General features: G+C 44.5%; 1 protein-coding gene across 2 annotated transcripts in view; it reads right to left on the bottom strand.

Annotated features, from left to right (window-relative positions):
- Nucleotides 1-12,230, bottom strand: part of TNFAIP8L3 (TNF alpha induced protein 8 like 3) — a 48,721-nt gene extending 36,491 nt beyond the window's left edge. For both annotated transcript variants that reach the window (XM_075045255.1, XM_075045254.1), the window contains exon 1: nt 12,003-12,230. Coding sequence is in view for 1 of the 2 variants with exons in the window: in XM_075045254.1 (XP_074901355.1) it covers nt 12,003-12,054 (52 nt within the window). In the remaining variant the exon portion in view is untranslated. The remainder of the gene's footprint in view (nt 1-12,002) is intronic.
- Nucleotides 12,231-13,525: the final 1,295 nt, after the last annotated feature.

Genomic DNA, 13,525 nt, shown 5'->3' with positions numbered 1-13,525 from the left:
TCATTAGTACAGGGAAAAATGCGAACCAACAGGATAATGACTTCCATTCTGCAGAACACTGTTCTCCTTACTAAGCTGTTTCTGATGTTCTGTGTATTTTTATGGAGAAAACTGCTTTTATATTGTTTGTTTTATTTCTGCCTCTCTAGGGATGATGTCAAAAACCCTACTGAAGTCTATGACTTGAAAGTATTTAGCTTTTCTTCTATATATAGCATTTCCTTACTTAAGGAAAATTACTTTCATCCACTTCACATGTAGGAAAAAAAAAATCTTAGTTATATTCAATCACATGCTGTTTGTATAAAAAAATGTTTTCAGCTCAGAAAAAGGTTAGGCCAAGGCAAGTTTCAAACCAAATGAATTCAAGTAGATAGCTGTAAAACTTTCAGCAACAAAATTGCTGTGAGTTTTATAAGCTTTATGATTTCATGTGTATTTTTATCACTTTATCATGGTAAAGAAGCTACATTGCTTTAGAAGCAAGTTAAGTACTTATTTAAGGATTTGTTTTCACTCTCTTTAATAACATATGATCTGTAGAGCAGAAAGAATTTGTATTTTAGTCATTGATGAAGTGACTAAGCTTAGGCGTCAACTGTCCCTAAACCATAATACTTATTAGGAAGCGTAACTACTGCTTTAATGTCAGTAAAAGTGAGGAAAGAAACAAAGTATTCCAGAATTAGTTGTTTAAGGTAATGGCACACACGCTACCTGAATTTCCATCAAACATGGCTATGCGGAAAAAGGAAGTCTACAAACAAAGACAAGCTGTTTCAGTAACAAGTATATAGTCAAAAAACCTCTCGCAGTCTGTGGCTGCCTGTATTGGTTATTTGGTATGTCTAGTCATACTTTATTTCAGCGCACAGCCAGAGGTATTTCACATGAACCTTTCTAGCTGCTTGTCATTGACTGCAATAACTTCAAGGAAATTAAATTCTGTTCTATGAAAATATGGAAAACACTGAATAATGGTTCCCCCCGCCCTAAATTCTCTTCCTACACATCACTTGTCTCTGTCTTAATACTGCTCAGCTGTTGCTAAGGCAATATTTTCCTAGAGAAGTTCTAAAAGGTAAATACACAGAGCTCTAAGGAGTGCAAGAGCAACTGTTACTCATCTTCTGTACATGGATGGGCAAGCACAGACATAGCTCTTGGGAATTTGAAAGATGCACAGACATCCTGACTGCAAAATCATGAAATGTGAGCATGTGTCTCCTGCTGTGCTGCACCATGCCAACGGGGCAGGGCTGCACCAGGGCAGAGCTGTGTTCTCCCTGCCTGTTTCCCGATCCGCTGCGCAGAACCGCGTGTCGTCTTGCCTTCTGGCAGGTCACGCACAAGATGTCGCTGTCTGGGGACAAACGAGGTGGGTCTGGCACTTAGGGTTAGTGATCCAGAGAGATGATGTGGTGGAAAATAGGGACCCTGTTTCTAGCCACCCTGGTGATGGAAGATGAAACCTAGGTACTGGGGCGGCTGCTGGCCCTGCAAAGGGCAGACTCAGCCCTGATTTGAGTTTGATTCAGCTCAGCCAGGTCAGTGGTGGAGTGGGAAGGTGGATGCAGGTGCTGTGTTGGTGTTCTCGTGAACCTGCACCTTCTTGGCAATTCCTCTGCTTCAAGTCCTTTCCCTAAAGCCTCCCTTGGTGTATTTCTGTGCTCTCATCCTTGTCTCGTTGGCAGAACACTGAAAGAGGCATTCTTGTCCTAAGTAAGGAAAAGTTTAGTTTCTAGAAGCATCTCACCTTTGCTGCCTCTTCACAGCTGTTTAAAGCTTCTGCTTGCTTTCTAGAGGCAATCTCTGTGAATCCTCTTACAATATCTTTTCATTAAAATTTTTTAAAACTTTTAAGAAAATATATTGGTAAACTTGGGTGGGGGAGATCTGCATGCCATGGTTCATCACAATACTGTGCAAAAGGGCTAAGCTCTGTTTTCCTTTATTCCTTGTAATTAAGTTTTGTCACTAGAAAGCAGTGTCCTCCTCTAACCTCATTTGATCAGTGACACTCACAGGCTGCTGTGTCTGGAGATGAATGCAATTCTCCCCCGGACCTGCTATTCAAGCCCAATGATTTGATCTCATGGGAGTGAGGATATGCTGTTTCTCCCAGTAGTTTTTCGTTCAGGAATGCACTCTGGAAATAACAGGGAAGCTCTTGTTATCTGTGGAGATGCTATTGTGTTCTCACTTTCTGGCAAATATTGCATCTACCTGTTTCGGTATTTCAAAATAAAATTAACTTTCCTGTTCTCAGCATGCTTTACTAATCAAGATGACACCGATCTCACTTACAAGCCCACTGTCTGTATTGTTTGTTTGCCAGAGAAAGCAGGCGAGTTCCTCTGGCAAGGCAAATCTGTTTCTAATACCTCAAATTACAAGACAGGACAATATCTTACTCCCATCAGTCTTCCCTTTCATGAAATATAATCTGACAGCATTTACTCCCTTTCATAGTGGCAGAAATCATAAACCCAAGAATATTTGAGAAGAAATGACTTCAGGAAGAAGAATTGGCTCAATACTGGAAGAATTGACACTTGCAAAAGAATAGCATATTGGCCAAGGCACAGGGGAAATGAGAGATCGGTTATATGCTAGAAAGATGTGGGTATCTGGAGAAGGAACACATGTTGTTAGTATAAAAGGTGAGGATGGGTGGAAAGAGAAAGAATTGGAAAAGATTCTAGAGGTTAGAAGATGGAGAATATGGCTAAAATCCGGGTACCTGCATTCCTGCAAGGGACTTGGCCCCTTTGGTAGCATGTGGCAATTAAAGGGAGGGTGCAAGGAGGCTTTTGACCTTCCTTGCCTTCTGCGTGCCACAGTATACTGCATATGCCAGACCTTTTTTTCAAAGCATGAGGCATTTCTGCATGTCCTCCAAGGGTGCAGTTCCACTCGCTGTTCTTGATGTAGTCAAAACAGTCATTTTTACCAGCACAAGCTGTTGCATGTAGCAACATAACATTGGAAGTGGCTGTTTTCTGGCTCTTCATAACTATGCTTTTAAACACCTAGCCCTGAGCAAAATCAGCACAACTTTCTCTGGAACTTGTTGAAGTGAATGATACCAACTAGTTAAAAAGAACCCTAGTTCACACTTTGGAAATCAGCCTCGAAACTACAGGAGATATCCTGGTCTGGAGGATAAAAGGATACCAGCTGATTCACAACTAAGTATTGACACTGCCCTAAAAGCTCTGATTTGGTCCAAATTTTAAAGTTAAATCATGGAATTATGAAGAACATTGTTATTCATCTGTCCTTAAGATGATTTGTTCTTGGCTTTCCATCAATTCTGTATGATTTCTCTAAGGGGTACTGGTCTGGGTTGGTGGCTTTTTGTGGTGGTTGGTTTTTTTGTTTTTTGTTTTGTTTTGTTTTTTTTTTAGTTGTATGGGTTAGGTTGGTTTTTTGTGATGGTGGGGTGGTTTTTTTTTTTTGGGGGGGGGGAAGGGGAGGGTGTGCAGGGGTGCAGGCAAGAGTAAAATCTCAGCTGTATCTGCCTGAAGGATACAAAGTGTTATGTCATTCCTTCTTATGCAGGATGATATCTGATACCAACCTTTAAGAACTGACATGGAAGTAGACTCTTAAAAACAAATACAGGTCAGAGAGAAGCCAGAGAGACCTCATAGCTGAGGTCAGGCTAGACTTATACGATAGAAGGGGGTTTCTAATAGAGGTGAGGTTTAATCACTGAGCAAAACCTTCCTCTTTTAGTTATATAGACCCTGGCATACTTAAAGGGCACCAGTCAGTCCAAGTTAGTAAGAATGAGGCATACTGACACTCTACAAAGTTTGTGGAAGTGGTCTTTACATATACTTAGGCTTGAACTTTTAATCCCATTCCTAAACCTGTATTCCAAGTCAACGTTTTTCATCACTGATTCTTTATAATTTTCTAAGAAATCCAGTAGCTCTGCATCATAATGACTGTACTGATTATTTTTGCATCTACTACTAAACAGTTTCCCTAGCAGTGGAGATCATTAATGAAATAAAGTATCAAAATGGTTTAGTGGGCATGGATGATGGTTGGACGCGATGATCTTGAAGGTCTTTTCCAATCTAAATGATTCTATGAAAATGCTGACAAGTATCAGAATAGCGAGGCATCAACTGTAACTCGCTTTGAAGTGAACATGAAGGTCACTCTTGATACCTTTAACCTACTTTCCTCTGACTTCTGGGGGTGAAGTGGAAACAATGCACAAATACACAAAGTTAAAATTAAATGCAAGCAAACAAAACCACAGAGGTTTTGTTGGAGAAATCATCTGAAAGATGGTTATCTCAATTAAAAAAAAAAAAAAAAATCACCCCCCCCTCACTTCGAAAAGTCCAGGAAACCTGCATTTGTTTGGTCTATATCTGTCAGTGATTTGACCATGTAAACTATGCGATCTAAAAGTAAATGGAAAACTATTTGGAAATGAAACAGTAACACAATAATAGTGTTAATACATGTCTTCAAAGAGAAAGAGAGAAAATTTAGTTCTTCCTGTAACACAAGCTGCTTGGATAAACAAAGTTAATGCCAGAAATGAGATGCTCATTGGTGGTAGGGAGGTATTCTGCTCATTTTTACTATTTGTGTTTCAGATTACCTTTCATATTAAACTAGGACTAGTAAGAAGACCAAAGGGAATGTCTTCATGGTGAAGTGTTTGTTTCGTATCATAGATGAAAATAATCTTCCTGCTCTATTTCTGTTGTTACATCAACAGATGTTGGCTTAAATCTACATGTGTACAGAGAGACTGCTCACTCCGTTCTTCTGTGGGAAAAGTGAGACAGAACCAACTGATAAAACGTAAAACAGAATCTCTACCAAGGAGGCATTAGTGACCACTGGAAAGGACAGCAAAGTGACTTTTGCTCTTTCTTAGCCTTTTTCATTAAAGATGGCTGCCTTAAAGAGCAGAAAAATCACTGGCTACCAGCTGGTGTCTGAGCTCAGCTTGGCTTCTCAAGAAGATGTTTGAGTTTTGGGTATAAAGTCATAATTATTGCAACAAGTTGGTCTTGGCTTCCCATGAGTCTCCTTCAGCTAGACTTGTCAGTCTGATCAGTAAGATGCCCTCCCATAATCTAACTGGCAGAGAGATTTCTGCAGAAAATAACACATTTTTAATTGGGCAAGGCTCCAAACCCAGGTCTTGGCCCAAGGCAGCTGCCCTGAGAGAGGTCCACGAGCAGTCCAACAGCCTGGACAGCCTTGAGCAGTGCACCAGAAGTCATGGTGATAGCGAAGAATGTCTGCGCCCTGCTCTGACCACGGGGTCTCTGTCTGTAAATAAACTGGGACAGAACCTGTTGTACAGGCATCGTACTGCCATCTGGATGCAAGCTAAATTCTTTCCCACACTCCAAATGTTGTTTAATTCATACTGGCCACTGTTATCCTCTGTCTCATGCCAGGACATTTTGTGGGAGGCTATCTGGCATGGGCTGAAACAGTGCCAGGAACTATATTAATAGATAAACAGTTTAGAGGATTGTGTACCACTGCTTGGGCCCACAGCCAGGTCCTGTTTAGTTTACTAGAAAAGATAGCGAGCACTCTTAGAAAGTTACAGGGTTCTGCTACTTTCTGGGGACCTGGGAGGGCCTGTCACCCCAAAGCTGACGCTATGGGTAAAATGGCTTCTCAGGCAGGTCAAGTTGTCAGGAACTCTCTCTCATCTATCTGGCCTACTGTTTTTCTTTTTAGGTGGGGTTTATAGCTTTGTTCTTCCACTATGAACAAAATCAGTGACTTACTCTTCCTTCCGTGACTTCTTAATCTTTGGTGTAGATGAGAAGAAAGGATAAAAGATTTATTTCGTCAAATGGGAAGTGTGAGTTTTTTGAGGAGATGCACTCATTGCCTTGCACAGGTCATCCACTATTGCCAAAATATCTCATCAAATGGAACCCACTGTCATCCCAGGCCTTTGGCAAGGTAGACAGGAATGGTCAATGATTGCTGTGTGGCAGGATATTGCTTCATATTCCTGTCTATGAACTTCATTTGGCATCATAAATTCCCGCACCGAGGCTTGTCCATATCCACGTATTAGAAAAAGTAGAAGCTTTCTGTTCAGTGACTGCTAGCAGCATTATAATTTTGGGTGGGAACAGCTTAGTTTGTGGCTATGGAGAGCCCCTTACAAGCATCATTCACGTAAGTGTAGAATTGACCTTGCTGCCTGAGAAACAGGTTGTCTCTGACCTGGTGAAGTTGTGGCTGGCTTCTGTGCCTGAAAGTGAGCAGTTCTGATCAAGAACATCAAGTATTTATGCACTAAAATAACTTACCACAGCATTCTTCATATGCCTGCTATCCCTACCTGGGAGTCAGATTTTGCTTCACCCAAGATGACAAATCCTTCTGAGGTCACATGTTTTCATATGCCATCCTCTCAAAAGTAGGAAGAAACTATCAAAGCTACTGAAAAGAGTGTTATCTCATACAGTATTGGCTACTGCTGCTTAGCAGTCTCATCCACAGATGTTGCTCTTGCACAAGCAGGTGAGCTTGGGCTTCAATCCAGTGCTTCATGAAGTTCATATTTCCACTTGACTTTAAAAAACAGAAGCCTGAACAAGTTGACCTGTTCAACTAAACTATCTATTCTGCTTGTCCAAGTTGTCTACTCAACTTGACAAAAATGGGATTATTTACGGTCTTTAATATCATCACAGCATGATTAGATTTTTTTGCCTTCCAAAGTTTTTATTTTTTTTTTTTTTTTTTCAGTTGGGCAAGGCTCTCAATCTGACAGTCGCTGTGCTAAAGAGGGGTCTGTGTGTGAATCAGCAGCCCAGGTGTTTCCTGGAGGGAACAGTAAAGAGATCCAAAAAAAATTCACCCAGCCAGGCTCTTGGCTCGTATGCCTGCCCTAGCTGCTGCTCTTACAGGCAGCTGCTGCCTGCTCATCCTGAAGTGTCTCTTGCCCACTTGGTCTTGGCAGAGAAACTTGGACACATGCTCGCCTCAGCTTGCAGTGTGATCCAAAATACCCTGTAAGAGAGTTTGGAGCATGGGTTCCTGCAACATACTAGTTCATGTCTGTTGTCTGTCCATCTTTTTTTCAACTAGCTTTGTTTTTCCTTTGTTTTCCAGCAGAAGGGAAGGGAGAGCCCTTTATTAGACAGGTACTAGAAAGCACTTCGTAACAGAAGCATCCAGTAGAGTCTGCACCTTCCACTCAAAATAGTGTTGTGGGGTTTTTGGTTGGTTTTTTTTTTTTCTAGCTTCCATACTGTGAGTATGCTGTTATCTACCACTTCTGCTGGCTTGTCTAAAGTCCAATAAATACTATTGCATATTTGACTTGGAACTTTCAATGTCGAATCAAAACAAGGCTTCATTAAATCAAAACCCTCCTTGTTCAAACACACAAGTATTCCCTGGGGCAAAGTATACATTTTGTCAGGATAAACGTTGTTCAAATGACCAGTGTGATACTGCAAAAAGACTTATAAAATGCTTACTTGCACTTTATGTCACATAAGCATGTTACTAGTGCCTCAAATAATTAAGTGCTAAATATCTTAAAGTACACTTTCTAATTCATTTTATATTTACAAGTATATATTAGCTCTTGAATGGCATTTAACTCTGTAAAAGTGATTACAATATGTGACAGACTTAAAAGATTAGTACCACAAAAGTACAGGCAATTCATGTAGCATGATAAATAATTTGCAGGAAAAAAAATTAGCTAAGCATTGCAAATCAAATAATTTTACAGCTCCAGAAAAATTATTCATGTCTGTTGGGGCTGTTTTACAACAGTAAATAATGTTTAAACATGTTGTTGTTTTTACTAAGTATATATTTATTGGCCAGGGTAGGGTTCAGATAATTTATCAAATAATTTAAAAATGCATTAATATTTTTGTGCTGGGAGTTGTAGAGTAAGATCTTGGCCCTACTGAATGCAATAAGACTCCCACTGCCTTTATGGATGCAAGCCTAGTGATAAGGTTGTCTTCATTTTGTTATCCGTGGCATCATATAAAGTTATAGCCTCCACAGTGTTAATGTTTTAAAAAACAAACAAACAAATCCTGTCACCAGTTTAGAGCTCCACTTGAAATGCAAGCTGGTCTCTTTCCTAGGCCAAATGTCTTTGGACTTCAGTGGGAAGAAAGCCAGAGAAGGGACTAGCAACAGTTTACTCTCCAGGATATATTAAACTTCATTAAATTAATCTGTGTTGTTTCAAAGACCATACAGGCAATTTAGCCTCTAGTTATCGTGTTAATAGTGCAACATAATAGCTCCATTAAAATAAACATGGAAATCTACATTCTGACTTAGTAGCTTGTAGAAAGGCTTAAATCAATATCGCATAAAAGCTATATGGCCAAATTCCTGCCTGTTTCAACCAGGGAACCTAGGACAAGGCACACCAAATGAAGGTCTGCTGCCTTCTTTCTCTTACGTGCAGAATCTCCAAATCCACTGCAAAATCATTGCTGTTGGTGATGACCTGGATTTTTGTGAAATGTTACTCTGAAAGATGGTACGGAGGATCATACTTTTATGTGGTAGGCTGCCTATGAAAGAGCTGGGAAAAGCTAGTCCATTGCTCTACAGAAGAGTTTTTTAAAGAAAGCAGTCTCTCAACAGGTGGACATTATAAAATGAGAACAACGTTCTATTTTAAGATTACCTGTTCAGTTCTCAAAAGCTTATCTATAGGATACGAAAAGAAATGGGACTAGTTGCATGTACAGTAAAACTCAAGAAGTTTCACTGAGGGTAGTGCTAGTAAGCACACAACTTTTTTTCTTTTGCATCATAATATATAATTTTTTTCAGACTTGTGCAAGACCTGTTTAATGCTCTTAATAGGAGTCTGTCTCATGAGTAACTTTTTTGAAAAAAAACAAAACACCCCCCCCCCCCCCCAAACCAAACCCAAACTTTTTGACTATATAGACAACTCAAATGTGAAGCAGTAACAGATGGGTGTGAGAAGACTTGTGGAGGGCAAGGCTGTGGAGCTGGATATTCTTGTGTGGTGCTTTTTGTTTGTTTGTTTGTTTTAAAGCACAGCTAACATCTTGCACTACTCGCATATAAGGAGCTTTTTGTTTGCACCAAAGAACTACGAAGGTGCTTTCATGACAACATGTTCGGAATAAATACAGAAAAAATAGTTCTGCCTCCTTGGAGACTCAGCTTTAAGTGGGCTATTAAAGGAAATGAGGCTGCTGGGATCTGGGAGTAAGACTCCAGCTGGCTCTTGGAAGCCAGGCGTGTGTGGCAGATGGTGGGAGCGTACAAGGTAGCCTCCTGTCCTGTGCACGCCCGTCCGAGTCCCAGGAATGGTAGGGGTGCTGCTCCACCAGGACAGAGCAAAAGGCTAAGTACTGCACGAGTAGTACGAACCCTTAAGTGGGATATGTTTTTAAACATCTGTATTGCGTTAGCATCACGGAGCCCTGGTGATAAAGTAAACTGTATCTTGCTGGGCTTGAACAATCGGACAACCTAAGAAGTGGGCAGTGGCTGCAAGGAGTTTTAACTGTGTAAACTGAAGTCGCCGCTTTACAAACTTAGAAGTGCGGAGACTGGTAATGAAGAGAGTAAGCTAAACGTTCAAGTTGGTGTCGCTTCTGGTACAAAATCCTAGCTGTTCCGAAATCAGTGGCCAAAATCGAACCATTACTAGGACTTCATCCCAAATACTTCTCCGAGGCACTCCGCTTGCCCTGTAAGCTGCAGGCAGAATGCCCCTGGGTCCTGCGGGGTGCGACACCTCCCTCAACAAGGTGGTGACTGAATCCCACACTATAACCCTCAGCTTCTGTGCCTGCAACAATGACTGACAGCGTGACTGCTGAACACCCACGTACAGAGCGATACTGCGCTGTACATATGGCAGAGTACAGAAAAAAGACCAAATGAAATCTAGCAAAAATGTATCTTTCCGAAGAGGACGGGGGATACAAACAGTAAGTAATTCTTTAGTGCAGAAAAAACGATTGCAACTGGCTAAGACAAAACCACCGAGTTCTCACTGTATTCCAGTTCTCTTCCACTGCATAGGCATCTGCCATGTATGGTCAAAATACCAGGTTTTTCTTCTCTTGGACAGTACAAAGAAGGGAACAGAAAAGAGGAGAGGAGACTGATGAACATCAACTCTTGGCAGCTAGCAAGTGATGACATAAAAAGCACTTATGGCAATCTCTAAGCATAGTTATTTTTAATTTATTTAAAAGAAAATCCTATTCCGAACAGGAGTAAGTTGTTGGCAGGAGCTATATTACATCAATTTGTCTATAAGTGTAATGTTGGTAACTTGCACTTCATGCGCTGCTTTGAATATTTGGATGAAAAACTATAGCTGTCGGTGGTCTGTGTTAGTAAGTTCAGCCTAATGGAGCCTTATGAATATAAGGAGCTTTATGACCTGTTGCTAGTCTTAGTTCATTCTCTAGATCTCAAGTAAGAAAATACAAAGCACGATATCAAGAGTAAATACCCCTAATATTTCAATCTGAATGGGATTTAAGACTACGCTATAACATCCCATTCTGTTGGGAGACCAGACAAGACGACACCTATTTATCTTATGACTTCCTACTGTTGTTCATCACTGCTGTATTAATAGGACAGTTAAAATATTTTGCAAAGTCTCTGGCGTCTTTTTCCTATTGTAGTTAAAATATTGTTTGGTGTTCAAAACCTTTCTTTTTGGGGGTGGGGGAGGTGCCAGCTGGGATAAAGGACATGTCTAAACTGGGCAGATTGTGGTGAAAAGTGGGGGTTTTTTGGTTGTTTTGGGTTTTTTTTGTTTGTTTGTTTTTTCCTCTTGAAGAAGATCTCGTAACATGATGTGGTAACTTTCTACTTGGGTTTATTATGATCACTAGGACAACTTCAGCCATCACTTGAATTGCGCTTACTGGTGTCTGATGCCAGTGAAACGGCTTCAGGGAAGGTGCCTGCGACTTCCACCGTGGGAAGCTGGAGGTCAAACAGGTCCCTTCGGCACCTAGTGTCAGTCAGATGCCGGCCGTGCGTGCCATACCGCCGCAGCCTGCTCTGCTGCTGGCAGGGCAACGCCACCGCTGTCGGAAGAAGTGTTAGAGACCTCGAGGTGTGCGTGGGGAGAAGAGGGTGGCCTTGAGCCCGTGGCAGTTCTCCGCGGACCGGCACTGGGACGCATGCTGTGCCGGTAGAGCAAACGTACCTCTGCGTGTGCTGGATTTCATACAAGTTTATTGTCCCCATTTAGTGTTTGTGCAGGGCGGCGTTGGATTACGGCACATCGGCAACGGTTTGTTTTTGCGTAGGACACAGGAATGTGGAGAATTGGAAGTGGCAGGAGAGATTTTTTTTTTTTTTTTCCTTCTGTCTCATCTAAGAACTATGCGGGCTGCCGCGGGCAGACAGCAGCATTTTTAGGGTTTTTTGGTGGCGAGTGAGGACTCGAAACCCAAAGCCTAGCGGCCCCCTGGCGCTGCATGCCGGCCTCCGAGGGGAGGGAAGGGAAGGGGGAGCGTCCCCTTCTGCACACGGGCTAACCGCTGCCGTCCCGGAGCCACAGCAGCAAAATAACCCTAACCACCCCCCCCCCCCCCAAAAAAAAAAAAAAACTTCCCAGCCTCTCGATATAAAGCACAACGCGTCGGCTTCACGCCAGCGCTGCCGATTTAGCCGGCCGTCACGTCGCGGCTGAACGCAACGGGCCGGGGCAGCGCGGAGCCCGGGGCCGCGCCGCCCCCCTCCCGCCCCCGCGGGGCGCCTCGGCCGGAGGAGCCGGTTCCCGCTCGCACCGCCCGAGGGGCGGCCGGGCCGAGGGGACGCTTCTCGGCTTACGGCGGGACGGCGGCGACCTCCCCTCGGCGCCGAGCCTGGCAGCCCTGCCCCGCGGCCGCCTCGGAGGCGGCGGGGGAAGACCCCTTCCTCCTCCCGTCCTTGGCGGGGCTAGGCGGCACCCCCCCCCCATCCCCAGCCTCGCCCCCGCTTACCTGCGGGTGAGACCAGCTCGCCCTCGCTGAGCTCCCCGGAGTCCGAGTCCATGCTGCGGGTAGCGAGAGGGAGCGACGAGGGGCAGCTCGGGGCGGGCAGCGCCGCGGCCGGCCGCCGCTGGCGGGAGGAGTGCCCGGGGCCGGGGAGCGGGAGCCGGGAGCGAGCGGAGCCTGCTGCCGCCTCCTCCTCCTCCTCCTCCTCCTCCTCTCCTCCCAGCCCGGGCGCTGGGTCCGCGCCACCACATGCAGCCACCTCGCTTAGTGCCATTGGCTGCAAAGGAGGAGCGGAGACGGGCGGGCTCCGCCGAGGGGAGGAGGCAGCGGGGGCGCGGCGGGGGAACGGTTCCTTCCCCGAGCTCGTTACACAAGTTCGTCTGGCGGACGGCTGCCTCCCCCCCGCCCCATCCCACCCCTCCCGGTTTGGCCGCTCCCGCGGGGGGGACCGGGGTGCCGGTCCCTTACCCCGGCTGCCGTCGCGTCTCCCCTTTCTTCCCTCGGTCTCTCCCCGCTTCTCCGGCGGGCGTCTGCCCCCACCGCCGGTCGCCGCTTCGCCTCTTCGCGCCGGCTCCCCCTCCCCAGCGATCCCCTTCCCCAAAAAGGAGCCGTTAGAGCGGCGGCGGCCGGCAGGGGAGCGCCAGTTCTCCTCGGGCATCGCGGCTGCCTGTTGGGCCGTTACTCGCAGGCTCAGGGAGACGGTGCGATATTCGGTAAACGAAGACTCTGTTAGAAGGCCGTTTCCAACTCTTGAGTCTGAGGACTTCATAGCCTGAACTCTGCGGGCTTTGGTTGTGTCCCACAGGCTACTACCGTCCTGAGCCATCCCTTCGCTCAGGCGGTTGAGGCCCCTTGTTCAGCTCTGAGGTTATGTAGGTCTTTCTTTCCCTTTGCTTTTACTCCTTTCTACTTCATCTTGCTCTCCTAGGCCAAAGATCACTTGAATTCTAGCACAAAAACCCCAGGAAAGGAGTAGTAAGAATACTTTTCTAACTGGGAACCAAATGTCATCCTAAAACAGACCTCATCCATCTAACCCATCCGTAGATATGTCACATCCTAAAAACCAGCCAGTGCCTTGAACGCTTATCTGTAGATTACTGCAGTCTCAGGCCAGAGGTTTATGCCTGTGGTGGGAGACCACAGATACCTCTTTACTCTGTAAATCCCCCCCCCAAATCATGCAGATCTTCATTGCTGGAGAAAGCAGTGCCTGGACACTGCTTTGAAGCTGCATATATGAAGTTACTGATTGTCATCAGACTGCCCAACGCTCTTGACAAATGTGAAGACTTTCTCTGCTAGTGTATAGTGTGACATTTAAAAAAAAAAAAAAGGAAAAGGGTTCTTTTTTAAACTCAAAGGGCCCTGTCAAATTCTTTTCAGTGATGGCTTATCCTGTGCAATGCTGAGTCTAAGACTGCAACTACAATAGTAAAAATGAAGCCAGAGTTTGCCTTACATTCTAGGGTGAATCCTAGCGTGGTCCCCTGCCTTCAAATCAGGTTGAACCTGAAGAGATAGAAGAC

This window comes from Buteo buteo, chromosome 13, assembly GCF_964188355.1.
Source record: "Buteo buteo chromosome 13, bButBut1.hap1.1, whole genome shotgun sequence".
NCBI classification, from domain to species: domain Eukaryota; kingdom Metazoa; phylum Chordata; class Aves; order Accipitriformes; family Accipitridae; genus Buteo; species Buteo buteo.
Note: the sequence above shows the minus strand (reverse complement) of the source record. Positions and strands in the feature narration are given on the sequence as shown.